At 41.0% G+C, this 12723-nt stretch overlaps 1 protein-coding gene across 1 annotated transcript in view; it reads right to left on the bottom strand.

The window, feature by feature from the left end:
- The window catches only part of MCM9 (minichromosome maintenance complex component 9), a 168443-nt gene extending 157604 nt beyond the window's left edge, over positions 1-10839 (bottom strand). The window contains exon 1 of the mRNA XM_006839887.1: positions 10531-10839. Coding sequence (XP_006839950.1) covers positions 10531-10834 — 304 coding nt within the window. The 5' untranslated portion in view covers positions 10835-10839. The remainder of the gene's footprint in view (positions 1-10530) is intronic.
- Positions 10840-12723: the final 1884 nt, after the last annotated feature.

Genomic DNA, 12723 nt, shown 5'->3' with positions numbered 1-12723 from the left:
TTGGTCAAACAGATGGCAGGACTCCTGGTGTGGCACTGGAGGATCAGCACTGGACTGCAAACCACAAGGTCAAACTTACCAGCTGCTTCTTGGAACCCCTACATAGGGTCACTATGATGAGCCAGGACTTAACAACAACAATATGAGAGCTGGAACTGCGGTTGCCTTGGCTAACTCATAACCACTATGCTACCGGCTGCTAACCACAAGGTCTGCAGTTCAAACCCACCAACTGCTCTTCAGAAACAGTTTACTGGGAAATGTCCAGCCCATAGAAGGCCCTCAAAATCATTTGGTCTTGCCCTGCCAAAGCAACCACAGTTCCAGCCTAACTCGTCCATGTAAAGTTTCTTAGAACAGTACCTGGCATATAGCAAGCACTATTTAAATATAAATTCTTAAAGTTGATATTATGGTTTTCTACCTTTTAAGCTGAGCTTAAACATAATTTTATTAATGAAAACTTTCTTTAACCCATTTCAGGCTAAATTCCCTCTTTAATGGGCCTTGCCATTGTTATTGTTGTTGGCGTTAAGTGTTGTCAAGTCAGTTCCAATCCATAGCGGTCTTGTATACGGTTTACAAGGAGTGCCTAGTGAGCAACCCTGATATTCAAGCCAACTTTGCTGTCCAGAACATTAACCCACAGCGCCACACCAGGACTCGTGCCTTCCCACAGTGCTCTTTTTTTTTCTATCACTTACCACAACTGAAGGGAATGAATGGATTTTTTTATTATGCTTCTACAATAGAATGTACTCTCCATGAGGACAAGGTTGAGGTAGATTGTCTTCACTGCTATATCATCAGAACAAGTATCATGCCTTATAAATGATAAAGAGAGATGAAAGGCATGGAAATGCAAAGCCAAAACAGAAGGGAATAGATATTGTTGTTGTTGTTGTTAAGTACTGTGGAGTCAATTCTGACTCATAGTAACCCTGCACAGGGTTTCTGAGGCTGTAAATCTTTACGGGAGCATAAAACCTCATCTTTCTCCTGACGGACAGTTGGTAGTTTCAAACTGCCGACCTTGAAGTTAGCAGTCCAATTCATAACCACTATGCTACCAGAGCTCCTTGGGAATAGATAGGAGAAATGTTAAAGATACCAAGTCAGTTTGGAGACCAGTTAGATATCAGAGATAAGGGGGGAAAGCAGAATTTATGGCAATTCCCAGTTCTATGGTTTAGGCAACTGAATGGAAGAGATCTCATTAAATGAGTCAGGGAATTCGGCAAGGCACATGGTTGTTGTTAGTGCCATCAAGTCAGTTCTGACTCATAATGATCCTTACAGGGTTTCTGAGGCTGACTTTGTGGTTTGCAGTCCAGTGCTTATCCTACAGAGCCACAACACTCCCAAGGACAAGGCCGTTATTGTTCTTAAGTGCCATGGAGTCGGTTCCAACTCACAGCAACCCTGTATGGGACTTCCAAGGAACAGGTGGTGGTTTGAATTGCCAACCTCATGGTTCATAGTCCAATGAATATCCTACAGCACCGTACCAGGAGTCCAAGGCACCTGGCTGTTGTTGTTGTTGTTAAGTGCTGTTGAGTCTGTTCCAACCCACAATGACCCTGTATAGGGTTTCCGAGGAGTGGCTGGTGAGCTTGAACCACCAACCTTGTGGTTCAAACTGACTTTGCAATCCAGTGCATTAACCTAGGAAACCAAGAAATATTTACTGAAGTAATAAATAAGGATTCCTGTTGTGGCACTGTGGGTTAATGTGCCAGACTGCAAAGTCCCTTTGAACTGTAAGGTCGGTGGTTCAAGTCACTCTTCAGAAACCCTATACAGGGTCACTATGGGTTGGAAGTGACTCAACGGCACTGCACAATAACAACAAATAAATGAGGAGATGCCATTTTCAGATGGAGGGGGCACACAGAGAGTAAAGGGAAACCATGACTACAATTTTTAAATACACTGGATTTGCATAGAGGGTTAAGTGGTGGAATGCTAACCATAAGGTTGGTAGTTGAAACTCAGCAGCCACTCTGTAGAACAGTGAGGAAACTGTGTGCTCACATAAAGGTTTATAGATTAGGAAGCCTTAAAACGTCAATTCTAGTTTGGGCAGCAGGGTCACTATGATTCAGAACTGACTCGATGACAGTGCTGGGAGCAGGTGGGTCTGCAAAAACATATTAAGTTTGAGGTGTCTGGAAAACAACAGGATGTTTATATACAGATTTCTGGCTAAAAATATAGTTCATGCTTGTTGCTGATTAGGTGGCAGCTGACACCTAGATTCAGGACAGAGCCACCCCACCAGACAAGAATGCAAGAAGGTCAAGTCTGAGGCCTGAGGACCCAAAATCTAAGGGAAACGTTGAGGAATAGGGCCCCACAGAGGAGGGGAGAAGCCACGGCCAGAGAGGGAGAAAAAGGCAAGAGTGTTGTCAGTGGGGCCAGGGTTGGAGTTTCATCAAACAGAGGAGTCAATAGTAGAAAACCCCACAGAGAAATAAAGGAAGAGAAATGCTGAAAAGTGTCCCCCAGTTTGCCCATTCAGCTGTCACTGGTAATATTGGTGAGGGTTGTGTCAGTGTGGAGGAGGTGACCAAGAGAAGGCTATGTCAAAAAAGAATGTATTCTCTCAATAAGCTTGGTTATGAAACGCAGAGTGGATGGAGAAGAAAGGTGGACATAGAATTGAGAGAGAGATCTTTTCTCTTATGAGAGACTTGAAAGAGAAAACACAGATGTAAGTGTCAGGAAGGATTCACGGTCAGCCCTGCTACCAGCTACCACCCCCAGCCCCCATACTCTCACAGGGTTTGACCAGACCTGGTAACTGACTTCACAGCACCTGCCTTACCGTCTCATCACCCTGGGTACTGACTCCATACTCACTGACATCAGGTTCAGGTTAATGCCTCAGCTGGATCTAGATTCTTGACTAGAGGCCACGGCTGGGCTTTAGGAAAACAGGGCCCACAACTTCCTCTGTGCATAACCCATTGTTGTTGGTGTACCACTTACTTACATTCTCAGTCCCACAATTTTGCTGACATCATTACCTTCAAAAAATTAAAATTAAAAAATGGACTTGCTACCCTGTAGGACAGAGAACTGCTCCATCCAGGACTGTAAATCCTATGGGAGCAGACAGCCTCAGTTTTCTTCTGAGGAGTGACTGAGAGGTTTAAACCATGGACCCTTGATTAGCAGGCCAATGTTTAACCACTTACATCACCACGTCTTCTGTGACAGTGGAACTCATAATCACTTATACGCCCTGGGCCTTAATCATATATGCTTCCACTGCTCCTCAGTGTCTTCATAGCTGAGGACTAGGGCCACTTCCTGAGCTCTTCTCATGCCCCTCTATGCCAAGCCCAGAGCTTTAACACACACTTTTGTGAAAGGAGAGAAATAATGACTAGAAAGGGAGAATTGACTCTCTCCTTCTTTAGCCTCCCCTTTACCACATCTAAGGAATGCTGCAGAATAAACACTGGACTGCTAACCACAACTTTGGCAGTTCAAACCCACCAGCTGCTACTCAGGAGAAAGATGAAGCTTTCTGCTCCTTTAAAGATTTACAGCCTGGGAAACTATACAGAATGGACTCAATGACAGTAAATTTTGTTTGGTCTGATTTTTATCATTCTGCCATCAAGTCCTCCAGCCCAGGAACAAAATACACGAATCCTGCTGTGCATCTCCTGGGGCTTCTAACCCCAGTTCCTTTCCATGAGCATGCGCCACTTTGTCTGGAGACCTCTCCCCTGCTCACTCAGCAAAAAGACTAAGGAGCCCCCTCCTGCAAGAAAACTCCCCTAAGTCAAGGCTAGCATCCTGACACACACACAAATGGGACAGCCGAGTAAAAGGGTCACATGGACACACAAAGGCATGGTGTTTCAGTCAGGTCAGGGCTGTCTGGTCGACAGTAAGCCCGTGTGAATAGAAATGCTTCAGAGTGTTCTAGGCTACAGCGTTGGCAGAAGCACACCCCCAGGTCCTTCTCCCACAAAATCACCCAATGAGAACTGTCAGCCTTTTGGTTAGCTGTTGGGCCACCAGGGTTCCTTTACAATGGTATAATGATGTCTTTTATGTCTAAAGGGACATAAAGAACATGAAGAAGGTACTTCTTGGTTCTGAGGCCACATTCCTTTTCTTGAAAGTTGTGACCCAGGACTATGTGTGCTGGGCCAGGACAAACCTAAACATAACTGACTGACTTTTTTACAGTGTAAGGGAGCTGTGCAGAAGAAATATTATACACTTGGAGAAAAGGCAGGTGGGAGGTCAGGGCTCAGTTCTAAGGGTCCTTAATATGCTCACCAACTCTGTGCCCCCTCCCTAAGTAGGGCCAGGAACAGTGATTCTCCGGCTGCTCACCCAGCAAGGGCCCGATTACAAAACCTCTGAAGAAAGAACTATGCTAACAATCACAAATGATTTTTCTCACAAAACTCATCTTTAATCATCTTCTGTACTTGTACAATCAAATGTAACTACAATTATGAGGATGACACAGGACAGGGCAGTGTTTCGTTCTGTTGTACACAGAATCACTATGAGTCAGAACTGACTTTAGGGCTCCTAACAACAACATACTTTCACAACACAGGGCAACATGTCATCCTTAGTGTTCTTAAATTAGAAACAGCAGAACAGTTTACACTTTACTGCATCATGTAAACAGTACCTATTAGAATTTTTTTTTTTTTTAATAGTTGAGCAAATTAACCTAATGCATATCAGGTTAAGTGATTTATTATTATGAGAAAAGAGTAGTAGAGGTAAGCATATTTATAGCGTAGTGGTTACGACTCGGGCTGTGAACCGCAAGGTCAGCAGTTCGAAACTACCAGCCGCTCCGCGGGAGAAAGATGAGGCTTTCTACTCCCGTAAAGATTTACACCCTCGGAAACCCTGTACAGGGTCGCTATGAGTCGGTTCTGACTCCACGGCACATAACAACAACAACAACATCATGGATATTTATATTTAATTCTTTCACTTAACATTATTACGATTTTCATTTACTTTCTGCTTTTTTACATGATTATTTTACAATAAATTTATAATATAAAAACCAAGACAAAAGTAACATAGCATCAAACAAAACTGTCCATACACAATCAAAAACTTAGTATTAAAAATGGCTGAGCCTGTTGGGGTAGAAAAGGCAATTAATTTTCATTTTTCTGGCTTACTATCTACAACTATGTGTGTCGTTATCAGATGCTACAGAATAGATAACAACTGGTGGGGTCTGCCAGCATTTTGGTGAGCAGCCTCGGGCTAGACAGTTGTGCCACCAGATTTGCATTTCTAAAAGCTCCCAGGTGATGTGACTGCTGCTGGCCTAAAGCAATCAACATGGGCTAGTACACATGGGGCTATTAAAACATCTATTTTGAAAAAGGTTCTGTTCTTTCATCAGTGAATGGGTAAGAAAAGGATACGGATTTTGGCTTCAGCACTAATGATGTCTCAATGCCTAACCTTAGCACCTCAGCAAGAGCACGGACCCTGCACCAGCAGCATGGCATCACCAGGGAGCAGTTAGGGATGCAGATGCCTGGCCCTCCCCCTATACCTTACTCACTCACTCACAAACTCTGGGGTGGAGCCCAATGATCAGTGTTTTCACAACAACAACCTTGGAATTCTGATGCCTACAAATGTTTGAGAACTATTGCTTTACTTAACACCTGAATGCTACTTTTTCTTCCTCATTTACTTTGGCAAATATAAAAGCAAAGGTAAAGGTACACTTGAACACCTTTCATTAAAACTATCAGAAATACCAAATATTTCTAATATTTTGATATTACTTTGATTGTTGTTGATTATTGATTAGCACCATTGATTCAGTTCCAACTCAAAGCAGTCTTACATAGGGTTTCAAAGGAGTGGCTGGTGGATTTGAACTACTGACCTGGAAGTTCAAACCAACCTTGTGGTCCAGTGCTTACCCTACAGTGTCACACCAGGACTCCATATAATCCTTTATTGTTGTTGTTGTTAATGCCATTGAGTCAGTTCTGATTCACAGCAACCCTGAATAGAGTTTCCAAGGAGTGGTTGGTGGGTTTGAACCACGGAGCTTGTGGTTAGCAGTCCAATGTTTACCCTACAGCTTATACCAGGACTCCTTAGGCTAATAAAAATCCCAGAAGACAAAGAAAGAAATGGAGATGAAAAAGTGAAATGTAATGCATACTCTGAAAAACACACCAGAAAGTGTCTTACGCTCCCTAAGAGAAAGAACTGAACTCAGACATCCTGAGTTTTAATAATTAAATGATTTGCCTGAAGTCTAAGATGGAAGTGTAATTTAACTAAAACCAGACTATTTCTATCCTCTGAGCCTTCAGAAATTAAATTCATTCTGCTGGGGGCACCTCCAGCCCTCCCTGGCACTAGCCTACCACCTTCTTGAAGCTACTCCTGAGGCCCCCAGAAGAATTGGCTCCCTGCTCTCTGAGCTCATATATCTTACACTTAACTTGAGTGAGGCATGAACCACATAACACAAAGGCTGCCACAAAGCTTCTTTATAATTATGTTTAAGAGATGCACAACGGCATGGATCCGTCAGTATACATACACCATTTGGTAAATATCTGACTAGACAGCTGTTTCCCCTCTAGCCTTGAGTTCCTTGAAATGAGGGCCTAGACCATATCATTTTTTGTTTCCCAAAAGCCTAACAAATTGTGTTTGCGGAATAAATGCTACTATGGTAGTCACATAGTTTGCAGTTTACTTCATCAGAGGAGAATTGGAAAAAATAGGTTTGGTCCATCTGAGATGAATGAGGGGCCTTTAAAAACAAAACAAAACACCCCATTGCCATTGAGGTGACTCCAACTCATAGTGACCCTATATAGGGTTTCTGAGGCCAGAAACCTTTGTGGAAGCAGAAAGGGTCATCTTTCTCCCGAGAAGTCAGCAGCTCGAACTGCTGACCTAGTGGTTCACAGTCCAGATGTAGGTCACTTAGGCAAACATAATTTTATCATTTAAACAGAGCTTGTAAAGTATCCAAAGAACATCCAAACCTAAAGCTACAGCCATCCAGGTGATTCCAAGTGGCAGTGACCCTATAGGTCAGCGCAGACCGTCCCCCAGGACCTGAGGTTGAGGCTCTTTCCAGAAGTAGACTGGTTCATCTTTCTCCCACAGAGCACTGTTGGGTTTGAAATGATGAGCTTTCAGGTAACCGCCCAGTGCTTAAACCAAAGCTCCTTATCCAAACAAAAAAGCAGTGTAAGATGTCAACAGTAACCAAAACCCCCTTTTTTTAGCATAGCTACTTTTTGCAACCTTATTAGAAGGGTAAGTTTTTTCTTGATCCTAGCAGGAGGCATAAGAGATTAATCACTCATAATTTTATTTCAGCAAGTTTAAATTCAGATACTATTTTTCACTTAAATCAAGTGTCTGTCTGTCTCCAAGGAGTTCTATACTACTCCAGTAACTGCTAACCTTTTAGGAATTATAGCAAGCTGTCTTGTTGATTATAAATCCCTACCTTCCTAAATGTACTATGAGGTAAACATTGATGTTTAAATAAAAGGGTGTAAGTGTTCTCCAATTTAACCATAAATTGCCCTTTAAATATTCTGGAATCTGCTTTTAATTTCATCAAATCCATCTTTCTCATTAATAGAATGAGGCTGAATCAACATTCATTAATTTATACAACATATTTGAAATTTTAAAAATTGGGGAGGGCTGTTGGGTCTGGGGGCTCAGGACAATAGTCTCAGGGGGCATCAAGGTCAAGTGACATAACAGAGCCCACAAAGATAATGTTTTACATCCTAATTTGGTGAGTAGCAACTCTGGGGACTTAAAAGTTTGTGAGCAACCACATAACGTGCAATTATTGGTCTCTTCCCATCTGAAGCAGCAAAGAAGAGTGAAGAAAACCAAAGACAGAAAGAAGGAAAGAACCAGTCCAAAGACTAATGACCAGAAGAACTAGATGGTGTCTTGCTACCACTACAGACAGCTATGAAAGGGATCACAACAGAAGATTCTGGATAGAGTGGGAGAAAAAAAATGTGGAACAAAACTGAAACATTATTAAAGAAAACAAACAAACAAAACAAAAACTAGGTTTACTGGTGTGATCGAGACTGGTGGAAGCCCCGTCAATGAGACTATGGCCCTTAGGTACCTTTCAGGCAGGAACTGCTCACCTGTGGCTCAACTTTCATGAAACAATACAAACGCCTATAAGGTGAACAAAAATACACGAGAGAAGTACACACTCCTTAGAACCACCAACCAATCAAGATCAAAAGGGCAGCATCTGCACAAGGATAAAGCCAGAAAACAGGAAGGGTTAGGAAAGGACGAATGGAGATGGGAAACACAGGCATGGAGTGGGAAGAATGTTGTTACTTGTGGTGACTGAAATCAATGTTATGAAACAAAATGTGCATGAAATACTGAATAGAAGACGAACTTGCTCTATATACTTTCACCCAAATTACAATAAAAAAGTTATTTGTTTGTTTGTTTAAATGGGGTTTGAAAGAGACTCTAACTCTAGAGGTGCTATGTAGGTAAAGAAATTAAGGCTCAGTACAATCAGTGATTTGCCAAGTCTCCGAGGCTGGTGATATACTCTGCCCAGTTATCCTCTAAATTCAAGCCTTGTTGCACCATCTCTACTATGTCTTCCAAGGAGCCCTGGTAGCGTAATGGATTATGAGCTGGTCAGCAGTTCAAATCTACCAGTCACTCCTCAAGACAAAGAAAATGATTTTGGCTCCTGTAAAGACTTACAGCCTTGGAAACCCTACACAGTTGAAACTTGAGTTGACAAAACACAACTACCACCACCACTATGTTGTTGTTCTTAAGTACAGTGGAGTCACTTCTGACTCATAGTGACCCTGCACAGGGTTTCCTAGGCTGTAAATCTTTACGGGAGCAGAAAGCCTCATCTTTCTCCCGCGGAACAGCTGGTAGTTTCGAACTGCCAACTTTGAGGTTAGCAGCCTGTTTTGTAACCACTATGCTACCACCACTATCTCTTCCAAGAAATGGCTTCCATGTAACAAAATAATGAAAAGTTGTTGTGCTGAACTGTCACATTTTCAAAAATTCTTCTCAGTTACTACTTAATTCTGTCCACCCTGTGCAAAGTCTATTTTAAAACAGAAAGTAAGGGGCAAAAAGCAAATAATTGGAGAAAGGAATTTTCAGTCACAACTCAGTCACCATAAATCGCTGTGTTCTTCATGGCATTTTATTAATGAAATGAATCTGTCATTTGCTCAAGAAAAACTTGAGTGTCCAAAATATGGTCTAAGGAGCTCTGGAAGCTCTGCACAATGCTAATCTTGTTATATAAGAACTGATTCCCTAAAATAGTTTTGAAAATCACCAGGCAGCATTTACCATTTTCCTAATTCTTTGTATTATTTTTACTGTTAATATTCATGAAAGCTCATAAAGCTGCTTTGGGTTACAATTTTAGATAAACACAAATGGATATGGACATATATATGTTCACAAGTAGATGTGTTTTTCCATTCTCCCACCTTTCAGTTGACATGGCTAGTATTCCAGCCTTTCAAATGGCCAGAAAAGACAGCGCCCAGTTATATTATGCTTTACAAGAAATGAGCATAACTACACAATGGATACACAAGGGCAGGTCAAAAACTATTGTTTAAAAATCACAGAAATCTCTATTCAACAAAGATATCACAATGTAAAGCTACTATTTCTTGACACATCCTCCATCTAGATCTCTACACTTCTGAGGGCAGTGTTTCCATCTCTCTAACCCTTTCCTGAAGAATTCTGAACTTGTCGATTTACATCATGTCAAAACGGCATTTTTGACATCCTTGAGGGAATTAAATCATGATCCTTTCCAATGTTCTTTGAGTTTCAGAAACAAAAAGAAGCCTGAAGGGGCAATACCAGAGCTGTAGGGTGCATGGGGTAAAGTTTTCCAACAAAATTCTCATAAAACAGCCCTTGCAACTCTCGAAGAATGAGCAGGTGCATTTTCATGATGAGATCAAATTCCTTGGTGCAACTTCCCTGACATTTTTCTCACCAATGTAGTTTTCAATTTTCTTAAAACTTCTTTTTAATAAGTCCCCATGAGCACCTTGTGTCCTTCATGGAAATCTATAAAGATGACCTCTTTGGAGTCACCACAGTTGCTATACCCGTGTGGGCAGATCTCTCTGCCTTGAATTGAACTGGTCCAGCAGATCCCTTCAGAAGCCAGTGTTTTGACTGGACTTTACATGGGAAGGTAGCCAACCAGACTAACACATTACATTACAGATAGAACTTGTAGGCAGCCATCACAGGTCACAGAGACATGATTAATGAAACACCTTTTGTTTAAGCTCAAACATGTATGAATTGACACCCTAGTAGCAATAGTTTTTGGTTTACCCTCATACTTTTAAAGTATAAATATAAATTATTTCTTAACACTCTGAATCCAGTATTTGTTAAATTTACTCTAAACTTCCCTAGAGCATAACATGAGAGTAGAATACATAAGTGACCCACCTGATATTCTGGCATGAAGATTTTGCTTCATGGAGACATCTTCAGGCTGAGAGAAGGACTCCAGAATTGTCAAGGCAGACCTTTGCAACGCACTATCAAAGATCGTTAGTACTTCATTGGGGAATGCATTGAAGTATTCCCCAATCTCCATGTTGGTTTCAAAGAGGGTCATGGCATTAATCACAACTGGGTAATGAGCATCTTCATCTCTTTCCTTCAAGATTAGAATAATATCATTCTTGTGGTATTCTGAAACATAGGACTCAAATACTTGACCCACCAGGGTAACGTGATCACTATTCATCTTGCATCTAGACAACTAAAGGAAAAGAGAAGGCAAAATAAAACCTTTGATAGTCACAACTTGCCTGCAATGATATCAACAATTTAACAGAAAAGATTATTTAGTTATAAATCATACTTTGGGACACACTATAATCTCAAAATAATATTTCAATACAAATCTTAATTCAATCTGATTTATCTGTTACAATCACTCAGAACATGTCCCTTTTTTTGGTGAGGGGTTTCTACATTTATTTTGTTGTTGATAACATACACAGGAAAACACACTAACTCAGCAGTTCCCACATGTCCAATTTTATGATGATTCTGTTTTTTTTAGTTATGTAACCATTCTCATTCTCCTTTTCTGAGCTGTCTCTCCCTCATTTATACAAACTCACTGCCCACTCAACCTTCTATTTCATCTTTCTAGCTGCAGATGTCAATGTGATCCCATAATAAATAGTTGTTAAAAGCATAGATTCAAGGCAGACCTTTCTCACTAGCTACGCTAAACTATCGCTTATGTTTTTATGATGATTTCAGGGGATATTTTTGGCTTCAGGTTTAAAGATTATCTCAGGGCAATAGTTTCAGGGATTCAGCTATCCTCCCTGGCTCCACAAAGTCTAGTGCCATGAGAATTAGAAATTCTGTTCTATATTTCCCTACTTTTGATCTGTATCTTTTAGGGAATCTTTGATTAAAATGGTTAGCAATAGTAGCAGGGCACTATCCAGTTCTTCTGGTCTCAAGGCAACGGAGGTAGCTGGATCATGGAGACATTAGCCACACAGTCTATATATTCCTATTTCCAAATTTTCTTCCTCTGTTGCTCCAGGTGAATAGAGACCAATTGTTGTAACTTGATGGCTGTTTGCAAACTTTTACCACCCCAGGGAAATGTAATAAACTAGGAGGTGGGAAAGAATCGCTAAATATGTTATGAGACCAATTAACTGGGATGTCCCAAGAAACCATTACCCTAAACCTCCACACCAAGAAACCAAATCTCATGAGGTGTTTGGTTGTACATAAGTCACCTTAGCAATTAATCTTCGAACCTCTCTTGCTCCTGTTGTTGTTTTAAACATCAAACAACATTTTCCTATTCAACTTTTTACAGGTCTACAAGTTATTAACAACAACGATAATAATTGGCTGTACAATCCTACCCTTAATCGTGTGATTTTTCAATCATCATTAACCCCACTTTCCTACTCCCTCTAGATACTGGTAACCAATAATAAACTTTATATTCAACACATGTGATTTTCTTGTCTTTTTATACAGGTGATGTCGTACGATATTTGTCCTTTTCATGTTGCCTTATTTCACTAAGCATAATATCTTCAAGCTCCATAAATACTTTAGTATGTATCAAGATTTCGGTTTTTTCTACTGATTGCATAATACTGGCAGTCCTCAAGGTACAAGTAAAATGCATTCTCAACTGTGTCTAATTTTTGGTTCTTACCTACCTTGAAGTCCTGATGTGGTGCTGTAGGATAAGCACATTGTTGTTATCTGCTGTGGAGTCGGTTCTGACTCACAGCAACCCTGTACACGGTTTCTGAGGCTATAAATCTTTATGGGAGCAGAAAGCCTCATCTTTCTCCCGCGGAACAGCTGGTAGTTTCGAACTGCTGACCTTGCAGTTCGCAGCCCAATTTGTAACTACTACGCTACTAGAGCTCTGTAGGATAAGCACATAATGGATAGCTAATGGCAAGGTCAGTGTTTCAAGCCCACCAAACACTCCTCAAAAACTCTATACAAGGTTGCTGACTCACAACTGATTCATCAGCACTTAACAACAATGATTTGCCCTTAGTTCAGAGCAAGAAAAAGTCTGAAGCAAGTTAATTATCTAATACAGCTCATCTAGCCATATTCCTCCATTCGCTT

Source organism: Chrysochloris asiatica, unplaced genomic scaffold (genome assembly GCF_000296735.1).
Source record: "Chrysochloris asiatica unplaced genomic scaffold, ChrAsi1.0 scaffold00027, whole genome shotgun sequence".
In the NCBI taxonomy this organism is placed as follows: Eukaryota; Metazoa; Chordata; class Mammalia; order Afrosoricida; family Chrysochloridae; genus Chrysochloris; species Chrysochloris asiatica.
The sequence above is the reverse complement of the archived record's forward strand: the minus strand, read 5'-3'. Positions and strand labels throughout refer to the sequence as shown.